The sequence below is a fragment of the Ricinus communis genome, chromosome 5, assembly GCF_019578655.1.
Source record: "Ricinus communis isolate WT05 ecotype wild-type chromosome 5, ASM1957865v1, whole genome shotgun sequence".
Taxonomy (NCBI): Eukaryota; Viridiplantae; Streptophyta; class Magnoliopsida; order Malpighiales; family Euphorbiaceae; genus Ricinus; species Ricinus communis.
The window spans coordinates 14,726,738-14,738,498 of record NC_063260.1 but is presented as its reverse complement, the minus strand read 5'-3'; the positions used below and the strand labels follow the sequence as shown (position 1 = coordinate 14,738,498).

Here is an 11,761-nt window from a genome sequence, read left to right as displayed (position 1 = left end):
CTTAGTTTTTTAATTTATTTCACAATTGCTTATGTTTATATCCGTATACCTTAGAACAAGAAATGGTAGTTCAAACCAAAAGTTGACACAGACTAGATTAACAAATTTAGCAGATATTCTGAGAAAAAAAGATTAAGAAATATAAATTTTATATATAAAGCAAAGGTTGTCTAGTAATTTGATTCCTATGGCAATTTATTTTTCTATTTAAACAATCCTACCGAACGTAGGATTAGAAAAATAAAATTAATTAATCCTATAGATTAACATATTTGTATCAAACAATGTTTAACATAAATAATGCTGTGACTTAAAACTAAGTCTAGCTAAGAATTATGAATCCATGAACCAAACATACTGATAGTAATTTATGACTATCAGTAATCAACAATAATCTATGAAACTATAAGCTAACGGTTTTATAATTGTACCTAAAATTAAGCAATAATCAACATTATTTTTCTGATTGAGCAAAATGGACCGATCTGCTTCACTTCCAAGCATACTGTTTATCAATGAAAATTAAGCAATAGTCTACTTATTTATCAATTAAAATAAACAGATTTGTGTTTTTTATTTTCCCCAGTGTCTTTTGATCTCTAATTCACAGCAATTGAGAAATTCTTTTAGTAGGATTATTGTGCTTGCTTCTAAATAACTTCTACAAAAGTTTATGTTCCGGTAATTTATTAATAATCTTAAGTTTAAAAATAATATTACCAGATATATTAGGGTTAAAAAGTGCCTTGGTATGAGGAGCTACTGCTTCAAAAGATTTTGGCCAAGAGCTAGTAAGCATAAGAGATAGCTAATAAGTGAAAGGAGGCCTTCTACATTTCTTTAATTAATTAAATCCAGTTTCCACTCAAACTCAAGACCTTAACTTACGTTTCTTTTGATCAAGATTTTAAGCTATGTTTGGTATAATATAATGAAATCACCATTTCACTATATATTTTATTATTTTTTATTTGATAATTAATTTTGTTTTTATGTAATGTAATGACAAATACATTATATAATTAATTATCTTTAATTTGGTGTAATACTCAATATACACAAAATCTATACAAATATGATTGCTTATAATATATTTATATTTATTTTATTTTTATTTTTATATAATATAATTTCAACACTACTAACTATTATTATCCGACAACCGGTAGCTGACTATCAAATTCCGACAGCAGATGACCAGATTCCTACAATTGTGACCGAATTTAATTGACCGGCGATCAAATTTTAGCGATCAATGACTGGATTCCATCGACTAGTAATATTTTTAACAAATAATAGATTTTAATATTATATTTAAATAGCTTACTTAACATTTTATTTCTAGACTAACTATTATAAATAAATTAAATATTACAATTATAATTATAATTACATTATATATAATTTTTCGCTATAACCAAACATAGTAATAAAATAATAATTACATTTCATTACATAAAATTTCCATTACATTACATTAATTCACATTGCGCTATACCAAGTATTACCTTACAGTTTTGAAGACCATTCCAGCACTGATTGAGCAAGAAGTTAAAATTTTGCAGACAATTCCAGTACTAATTGAGCTATACCCGGTTGGTGGAGGCTTTTTATTCAATTCAAAAGGAAATAGCTAATTAATGATGAAGTAAAAGGAGGTAAAACACCTTAGGTTGGAAATTACAGAAGAACAAAAAAATTGAATCAATGATTTGAATGGAGATGATAAATGTCTTGTATTTTTATGAAGATCCAGAGAAAGAAGGATGAAATAAAGGGGGATTAAAAAAAAAAACAGAAACATGTTAATGTGTATTTTAGTTTCAAATGCTTGGTGAATACAAATGGGATTTGACCACCATAACTAAAATCTTGAATAGTTTCAAAAGCTCAATGGTAGTGAAACCCCCGTAAGCCAGGGAGCCAACAATATCTTCTCAATTACTAGCATGGCTATAGCCATTTGCTTTAGTATTTTCTAAGTCTTGAATTGTAGTAATGTGGTGCACAAACTTGAGGTTATTTTCTTTCAGGACACAGGTAAGCCAAATCAATGACAATTCAGTGATGCAGCCTGATTCCCGGGCGTTCATAAATTAGGTCAGAGGCCTATATAATTAAAGCTTCTGCTGCTAACACAAAACCAAACACCAGAAAGTGTCCTAACGAGTTAAGGTGCGCTAACATCTAAGATAGCTACTAAGTACAGGCAGATGATTAACTTGGTTTTTTATCAGTTTCAGGCACTTGCCTTGCCCGAGTCCTGTGACGCAGGGGACCTAAGTGCATTGAAGCTAGAGTAGCTTCCTAGCTTTGAAGTTGATCGCTGAGTTTTGACCAATGGGACTAGCGACTGCACAACATCTGCCATTAGTGGTCTGTAATCAGCCTCTGGTTGTACACACATTGCTGCAATTGCTGCCACCTGAATAACTTCTTTCATCGAGTATTGACCCTCTAAAGCTGGATCCATAATTTGCACAACCTTCTCTCTATCTGTCAATCGAGGCAGCACCTGTTTGACAAACAATAGAAATGACTTTAAGTAACAGTGACCATGAAACACAACTAAAAAGCTTATCTATAACAGCATGTCTTAAGTAGGTCGCCTTGCTACATCATCAAAATAAATAGTATCGTTTTACTGTAACCGTATGAACATATGAGGATATATGATATTCCTACCCAAGAAACAAGAACACCTTCCCCTGGAGGTCTCTTCATATCGACTGGAACTCTTCCAGTAAGCAACTCTAACAGAACAACCCCATAACTGTAGACATCTGATTTTGTTGTTAGATGTCCGGTTAATGCATACCTGTGCAGCACAATAATTCAAGATCTATAAGTGCACATGTAAAAATAGCAAGAACATAGTAAACTGACCAAGACTTGGGGGAATCTGAAATTGAGATGATATTATCTGGTGTATTTGGTTGATTGGACTTGTGAAACTACTAAGGTTTAGGGATGAGGATAGGAACCTTCTTTAGACATGGAATTGGATAGAGAGGTAATTTCAAAACCACTTTTAAGATTATCAAAATCAAATGTGAATCTTCAATTAGAAAAAAGAGCTAAATTGTTGCTCAGACAAGTTAAAACTTAAATCATGACCAAGTTCTTCATTTGAAATCTCCTCAAACATAGCATGGGATAAGTGAAACTTTCTGGCAATAAAAACTATACATACAGCAGACACTTAAAAGCCAGATGCATATATGTACAATGGTGCTAAATTTTTTATCGAATCATACTCAGGGGCAACATATCCTTGGGTGCCCAGCACTCGAGTTGAGACATGGCCACCAGCTTTGTCTGGTCCAAGCTTAGCTAATCCAAAATCAGATACTTTGGCATGGAAATATTTGTCTAAAAGGATGTTGCTGCTCTTGAAATCTCTATGAATCACTGGAGGACTGACATGTTCATGCAAATATTCCAAACCCTTTGCAGCTTCAAGGGCAATTCTCAACCGTGTTTCCCAGTCCAATCTCAGGTGCATGGCTCTGTGACCTGTTTTAGCTCGACCAATACAATCCAGCTATTCAGCAAGCAACTTTCCATAGAAAAATTATGACAACAAAATAAATGTTAAGTATGTCAATTAACACAAGTAATCCAAAGCAATTTTGATTGGTAAAGTCGAGCAAGAAAAGTTTAAATCTTTTAATGATTAATTCAAACCTGACCTTGACCCTTTCTTGACCAGCTCAGATCAATATTGTAGGATAGCCTAAGCTCAATCTTAGTACAATATTGGCTAAGTATACTTAAAAGAATATATAGTTTTACTTGGTTCATCTCACTTGCAAAGCCAAGCATTAAGGGTAACTTCGTTGCACCTTTTTATTAAAAAAAAAAAAATCACGCTTCACATAATGTTTTACATGGTTCATCAACAAACATGAGAAGCTAGAAGTGAACTGCAAATAGTGCTATTCATTATAAAGGCTGTAAAGGCAAAGCTTACACGGAAAAGTGTGAATAAAGCTAAGATTGTTAATAAAGTTCAAATGAAAGAGGAGATAGTAGAGGAAATTATCCGCTAAACATTTTGGTGGAAAAAAGCAAAGTTCATTAAACAATATTCTAATTGTCTGTTGTAACCTTAGAGATTCAGCAGGTAATTCAAGATTGTCAGAATTTGTAAAAGTCACAAGAGCACCACCTACTTTAGCATAATGACACATTTCATAACTTCTACATGTGTTAGGCTACGGCTGGCAGGATTGATACAATCAACAAAGCTAGTCTATTTGTATTAACCTTAAATCTTCAATTGACAATTATAGAACATTTTTTATTTCTTTCAAGGTTTTATCACTGATAATTGTTAAAAGCACCATGAAAAGGAACAAAATTAGCACATCTTACCACTTGTGGGATACAAATGTTCTTGTAGTCCACCATTTGCCATGAAGTCGTACACCAGCAATTTATGATTACTATCTGAACAAAACCCAATCAATGCCAGCAAATATGGAGAACGTAGGTGGCTCAGCAATTCAACCTGTAAATAAACAGAGTCAGCTATTAAGAGCTATTGATTACAACCCATGTTACAAAGTGAATGGAAATGGCAGTTTCAAGGATATGGATAAACAAGAAATTTGGGGAATACACACATATGCCTCAGGCTCACGATCACACACACTCGCACATACTTATGCACATGTGATACACAAAGAAGGAAAATTTTTTATAATCCTGAAAAATTATTTAGCTGAACAAAGTTTTCTATTTTTAAAGGAAGAAAGAAAGAAACTTCAACAACAAATACATTGAGATCAAACCTCCACTTTAAATTCCTCTTCTCCTTGCTTCCCTCCTTGATCCATGAGTTTAACTGCAACTTTCCTTCCATCATTAAGCACTCCACGGTATACTGACCCAAATCCACCATGCCCAACCACATTCGACTTGCTGAAACCACCAGTAGCTGAATACAGCTGCTTAAATGTGAACACTTGAAGCCCTTTCTCAGTAGCAACTTGCAGATTCTCAAAATTTCCTTTCTCCTCATATTTAAACCCTTAAATAACAATTTTATCACAAACATGAGCCAAGTCAATGATCCGGGAAATTTAAAGAAAAAGAGAAAACTTAAGACTCAGATTTTCATTATCCAGATATGGAGAAAATGATAGTTCCGTTTAGCTATAATGAATTTTCCATCAGCCAACAGACAACAACTGTTTGTTTTCCATCTCCTTACCAAAATAATCATACGTCTTAAAATATATTAAGCCAACTAACTAACCATACACATGAGATGGTGCATTTGACATTTGCATTTCAAATTAGGCATTTAGGGTTCTTGAGTTTATGGTAAAGCTTCTAGATTTGGGCCTAAAGAACCAGCAAAAGGCTATAAATTCAAATTCAGCAATTGAATTTTGTAACTAAAACTCAAAAACTGTAAAATGAAACTTTAAACAAAACAAAACAAAAAAAAGGAGAAAAAGATACTAACTTTTCTGGGTGTCAAAGCGTTTAGAGAGCTTATTACGTATATAGCAGTAATAGCTAAAAGCCACTAAGAGAGAAGTAACAGCAAGTGAAGCAATCACTACAATGGCCACTAATGCAATGCGTTGTTTCCTTGAATAATCATCCTTCACTGCAGTTTCCATATGTCTCTATGTTTACTAGAAGAAACCCTAACCCTAAATCCTACAATTTTAAAACAAGTGATTGTTTTTGAGGTTCTTGGAGTTGGAGTTGGAGTTTGGAGTTTGTTTGGCTATTGATTTTTGGCAGACTGTTTATGTCGTTTGGCGCCCAGAAATAGTAATCAACAGTGGCAGTGTGCAGTTGGGACCTGTCTGTCGTACATGTGGCAGTTTTTAAATTTTAATCCCATCCTGCGTTGTCTATTCCCAGAATTTCTTTCTGTTTCTTTAACGATATGATATATTATTTCCCATAGGGAGAAAATGTATATCTTGGCCCCTAAAGTTTATAGCGAGAGCTAATTGGCCCCTAAACAGTTTTTTGATCCAATTAAATACTTAATCAATGAAAAAGGTAATATTCCTGCCCCTCGTTAAACTGAAAAAAAACTTCCGTTTAACTAAAGTTGATATTCTTTTACTTTTTCTAAAGTGGGACCAATTATAATTCCACATCGCTCATGCTTGTTCTTCTGGCATTTAATCACATATATATCCTTGAAAATACGAAAGAGAAAGTACGTACTTATAAGTCCAAATGTATTGATTTTTAATTCGCACCATCACTTTGTTATAAATATGTTGAAACCTTTGATACCAAAATAAAAGAATAAGTATAAAAAAAGTATCTTATGGTTTCACTAATTTACAATTTTAAGTATATATTTTCTCAGACAAAGAGAGGTATGTAAATACAAATTGTGATAAAAAAAGGTATTTCGCTATTAAAAAATTTTGATTCGTAAGAATTTAGCTATCTTTACTCTGATCATCTATCATTATCATATTGTTGTGTTTAATAACATGAGTTTAGAGCCTAATAACTCATAATTTTATTATTTTTTCATCATATAGATCTCATCAATATATTAATAATTTTTTAAACTACGATTTTATAGTCAAACAATAAAATTAGGAGTTGTTAAGCTTTAGACTCATATTATCAAACATGAACAACATAATAATGGTGGGTGATGGGAATGAAGTAACATAATGATGATAGATGATCAGAGTAAAAATGGCTAAATTTTTGCGAGTAGAAAAATTTTTAACGGCTAGATATCTTTTTCTGTCAAGAATATTGACTACATATCTCTCTTAACTTAAAAAAATACATACTTAAAATTATAAAATGGTAAAACCGCATGATATTTTTTGTAATTATCTAAAAAAATATAGACATCCCTAGAAAAAATAACCAATAAGTCTTTCAATTATCTTAATAAGAAATAATTAGTAAGGGAAAAACAAGAAGATATTAGATTAGACATATTGCTAAAAACACATTATAATTGCCAATGTATAGCAAGTGTTAAGAAATACAAGTATAATGGTCAGAGAGGATATCTATGGCCCTATTAGCTATCATGCTAGAGCTAATAAGAGCACGAGTTAGAGGCATCAATATATTAAATCTCATGGCAACTAAATCAGTCTCACATATGAAAAATTAATTGTTCTAGATAAAAGTGGTTAAATATAGATCTGATAACCCATGGAATTTCCATGGTTATGGACCACTATGCGTATTTGAAACAAGAATTTTCATCTTCCAAGTATTTTAGTGAAAAAACCAAGCCAAAACTTGGATGTTTTCATTTGGTTTTAATTGATTTATGATTTGAGATCTGATTTGAATGATATGTGGTTACGATTTTTATTTTATTTTATTATAGTATTTATTTTGAAAGAAAATAGAAGAAAAATGTAGATATATAAGAAAGAAAAAACGAATATTATAAAAAAAAGAGAGGAGAAAAAGAACATGAGCGATGTGGTACTACAGTGGGTTTCACTTTAAAAAAAGTTTTAAAATTATTATATCAGTTTTTGCTAGTAGAAGTTTATTTTAACGTTAAATGAGAGATATATATTACACCTTTTCATTGATTAAGTGTATATGTAGACAAAAAAGAAATTAGGGGTTGATCAGCTCATCGCTATAAGCGTTAGGGACCAAATATTCATTTCTCCTTTCCTAAAAGCTTTTCGTTTTCTTTAAACAATATTTTTCAATAGATTTTATACTTAGTTATATTTTAGTTATAAAAATTTAATTTATTTCATTTCAGTCGCTCAATTTTAATTTTTTTAAATTTAATTATTTTGCAAATAAAGAATTGATACGTGGCAAAAACAACCAATAAGAAAAGAGTAATTAAGAAAGAAAATTGTGATATGTCAATTTCTTATTGGCAAGGTGACTAAATTGTAACTAAAATTAAAGTTGAATGATTAAAATGAAATAAATTAAAATTTCATGATCAAAATAAAATTAAATGTAAAATTCAGTGACCATTTATATCATTATCCATCAATGTTCCATTTTCTAATTACTCAAGTCAATAAAATAATTAGATTCCAAATTAATATGGGTTAATACAAAGATAATATTTTCAATGAATCAACTTTAGAAATCTTCGTAACAATCACAAATATTGACAACAAAAAAATGAATGGTAATTGAAATTAATAAACAGTGTTGAAAAGGAAATGCATCTATTAATCAAAGGTTTAACAAAATTCATACAAAATATAATAGATCTCTAAATACCAATAAGAATTTAGCATAGGCTTCAATAATTTCAAGATCATGGCAATTAGAAGAAATGAAATAAAAAGGAACCTCACTTTAGAATATACAATCTTCAAAAGATGTAAGTTGATGGTCTTCAATTCCACAAACTTTTAAAGATCTCCAATCTTCAAAAGAGTATGCACCTAAGATGAAAAGTAATCTTGTGTAGAAATGTAAAACGAATGCTAAGAAAAACATGTAGAGAATGTGTATATGAGTGTATATCTCCTTTAGCCTCCCAACCATTCCTTAAATAATATTCCGAAAGAAAAACCAAATTACATGTCCTAAGATTACCAAAGTACCCCTAAAATTTGATAAAAATTGAACTCTCAAGAAGTTGTCACTCCGCTCCGTGTAGTGCAGGCTTGCTGCATCGCCTTCTATGACATCGCACTATCCATGTGATCGCAGTAACAACTTATGGTTCTCTCTTTAACACCAAGTCGCACATGGCATCTGCGATGGTTCATGCGAGCTCGCATGGGCCCATGCGAGCATGCCAGCGGCTTTCTTGCTCCCCATCCTTGCCGGGTCACGTAGATCGTGCTTCATAACGCGGCTTGGCCTAAAAATTTTATTTTACTCCTTGAAGCATTCTTTTTTTGCGATTTCGCCTTTTAAATTCAACTTTTACTCTAAATTACGTTAGACTTGACAAATGCATCCAAGTTAGTTATATATACTAATATTATTCAAATTAAACATAGAATTACATTATAAATAATCGATGTATAATTTGGACTCGTTAGTTGGAAACATTCGGCTTTGATCTTGCACTTGAAAAATGATCATTGTTAGTGGAATACCTAATTAGATATTAGTGAGTGGATATAAGGTTGGTTAATATTCAAACCATTATAATTCTTATGTGTTTCTTATTCTCTTTCCTTCTTATCTCTTAAAGTTTTATTTGGCCCCCTTTTACACATACCACTTCAACCTCTCCCCTTCTTAGTGCATCAAAGGACAACAAGTTATTTATTTTGATAGTACTCATAGTGGTGGAGAGGTTAGACAATAGAGCAGGTTTTGATGTGTTTAATTGATTAGTGGCAATTTAAAACATTAACTCTTATCTTTATTTTAGAATTTTAATTAAATTTTAAGAAACAAATAAATTCAAATTGATCCCTAGAACTTATAAATTCAACTTAAGTTATTCATTTTTCATGTTCTTGTTATGGTGCATTGTAGGCGGCAGTTTCGGGCATACACCCAATTGCCTTTAGCGATTACGGCGCAGTAAGGCTTTTCAACCTTCAGGAACACGCTAATTGGTCATTGAGACTAGCGCGAAGATGAGAGTTGCCACCAGGGTAATAACTGGGATACTCTTACTAATGAATGGCGTTTCTCAGATTCCATAAGGGAGCTTACGCTACAGAATCTAGAGATGGATCCGAAAGTCAACTTCCTTATTTATATATATTAGTCTTTAATTTTATTATTTAACAAATTATTCCTTATAAATGCAAGCAATTCATACATAGGCATGCCAAAAAAATACACATAATACATATAAAACAATCACACTACCTCAATTTTTTCTCTCTCTCACATTCTCTTTCTTTATCATAAACCTCTTTCTTTTTTCATTTTAAACTTTTATGTATTCTCTCGTTGTGAAGGTTATAAAAGAAACTCTAAAATTCATTGTAACCTTCACCTACCTACAATGTCTTTGATCACCAGATTGATAACCGTTCAGATAAAGTATCAAATTTTGATAGTTTTCTCTTGCTCCTTAATTTTTTTTAATGTTTCAAATTTGTTATGGACTAATTGATAGTGATAACAAGATCAACAAGAAGTAGCCAAAAACACAACTAAAGGATCCAACAAGATCAATGAGAAGAAACTCCATTCTAAGAAAAAAGGTAATTTTTCTTTAAAAGAAAAACTAATATTTTTTGATAGTTTAGTTTAGTTAGACCTTTTTGTTATGGTGTTTTGCAAGAAGTAGAAATTACATTAGATTTTTATTCATTTGAAAATTGAAACTATGTTAGTTTTGATATTTAAAAATTGAAATTATGTTAGTTATGATTTTAAAAAACTGTGTTGATTATTGTGTGTCTTTTAAGTGCTCCATGAGTAGTAAGATTTGAATCATGTTAGCTTTGATATTTAAAAATTAAAACTACTATGTAAAGTAAGATTTTCATATAGTAGTTTAGAGAAAATTGAATTAATTTAATAATTTAATAACTAAATATTATCAATAATCAAGATTTACAGATTTAAGTCAATTTTGATAGTGGTGTAGATGTGGGGGTTAAAGTATCTATAAATATTCAAACACCCCAGTCGAGCATTTGGAAATGGCAAACAAAGATTGTTGACAGATGAGTAATAGGTTACTGCTCAATACTATATTTTAACTCAATTTCTTAAAAGTTATTAACTAGTAGCACAATGTTCGTGCATGATACCTCTATTATTGAATTTTTTATTTCAATATAATCTAATAATAGCTTTTTATTTATGAAATGAAGCATTTATGTTGACGAATTGAAGGAAAGTCAACCATTGATACTCATGAGGTTGACGCTAAGCTTGAAAGCAATTTTGCATATTGGTTTGATAAATAGGTGAGTGACAATTTTAAAGACCTTTGCTTTAATTTATACTTAATCGCCTTCTTGCTTTGTTAGTTGTTAAATTGACTGTTACTTATTTTAAGTACACAATTTGATCGGTTTATACACAACTTAGCAAAAGGCCCAACGTGCGTTGTTATGTCTTACTCAGGCTATTATATAAATGGATATGAAATTCATACTAAGGCGCATGGTTCTGATAGCGTGATTATGAATAACAGTGTCTACATAAAAGGATCTAATTATAGTGAATACTAGAATAACTACTATGATCAGTTAATCGAAGTTTTGCAGTATAAATATACTAAATTACCCAATAAAAGATATGTATTATTCAAGTGTGACTAGTTTGATCCCACATCAAACTCTGGTATAAATGTGCATCCACAATATAATCTAGTATAGGTGAATAGAAAATGATGATTTAATAAGTATGAGCCTTTTATTCTAGTAGTACAAGTATGTCAAGCCTATTATTGCACTTACCCTAGTTTAAGACGAGATAAAAGCAATTAATTGATAGTTTGCAAAATTAAAGCTAAGGCTACAACTGAGGTATCAAGAACAATTAGCAACACTTATAAATTCCCACGTAGCACCAATCTTCCAAGAAGATGATATTGATAATTATTATATTGAGATCCATGGAGATAAAGAATCTGGGTCCTTGAATGATCCAAACAGTGCACATATAGACATTAAAGATGGGGATGTTAAAGAAGAAGATGAGATGGAGCTTGAGTTAAAAGCAAATGATGTTGATGAGGAATCTGATGAAGATAAGGGGGAATACAATAATTATGATTGTGATTAGATTTGTATTTATCGTATTTCAAAGTTATTGTATTCCTAAACTATGCTTGCTTTATATTAATTAAACCATATTTTTATTTAAATTTATTTTT

The 11,761-nt window shown here is 31.1% G+C and overlaps 1 protein-coding gene across 1 annotated transcript; it reads right to left on the bottom strand.

Annotated features, from left to right (window-relative positions):
- Window positions 1–1,877: 1,877 nt before the first annotated feature.
- LOC8277821 (probable serine/threonine-protein kinase PBL7) lies at window positions 1,878–5,869 on the bottom strand. Its single transcript, XM_015719952.3, has 6 exons — window positions 5,477–5,869; window positions 4,797–5,035; window positions 4,378–4,513; window positions 3,258–3,516; window positions 2,686–2,818; window positions 1,878–2,515 (listed from the first exon to the last, which is right to left on the bottom strand). Exons 1-6 carry the CDS (start codon window positions 5,634–5,636, stop codon window positions 2,240–2,242), a joined length of 1,203 nt encoding a protein of 400 aa, XP_015575438.2. The 5' UTR covers window positions 5,637–5,869; the 3' UTR covers window positions 1,878–2,239.
- Between the last annotated feature and the right edge of the window lie 5,892 nt (window positions 5,870–11,761).

Excerpts from the sequence above, each read along its gene's own strand:
- LOC8277821 (XM_015719952.3), bottom strand. The coding sequence starts at position 5,636 with ATGGAAACTGCAGTGAAGGATGATTATTCAAGGAAACAACGCATTGCA. Across the intron at positions 3,517-4,377 it reads ACATTTGTATCCCACAAGTG|GTCACAGAGCCATGCACCTG; the intron begins GTAAGATGTGCT and ends GAGCTAAAACAG. Across the intron at positions 2,516-2,685 it reads AAGGTGTTCTTGTTTCTTGG|GTGCTGCCTCGATTGACAGA; the intron begins GTAGGAATATCA and ends TTTGTCAAACAG.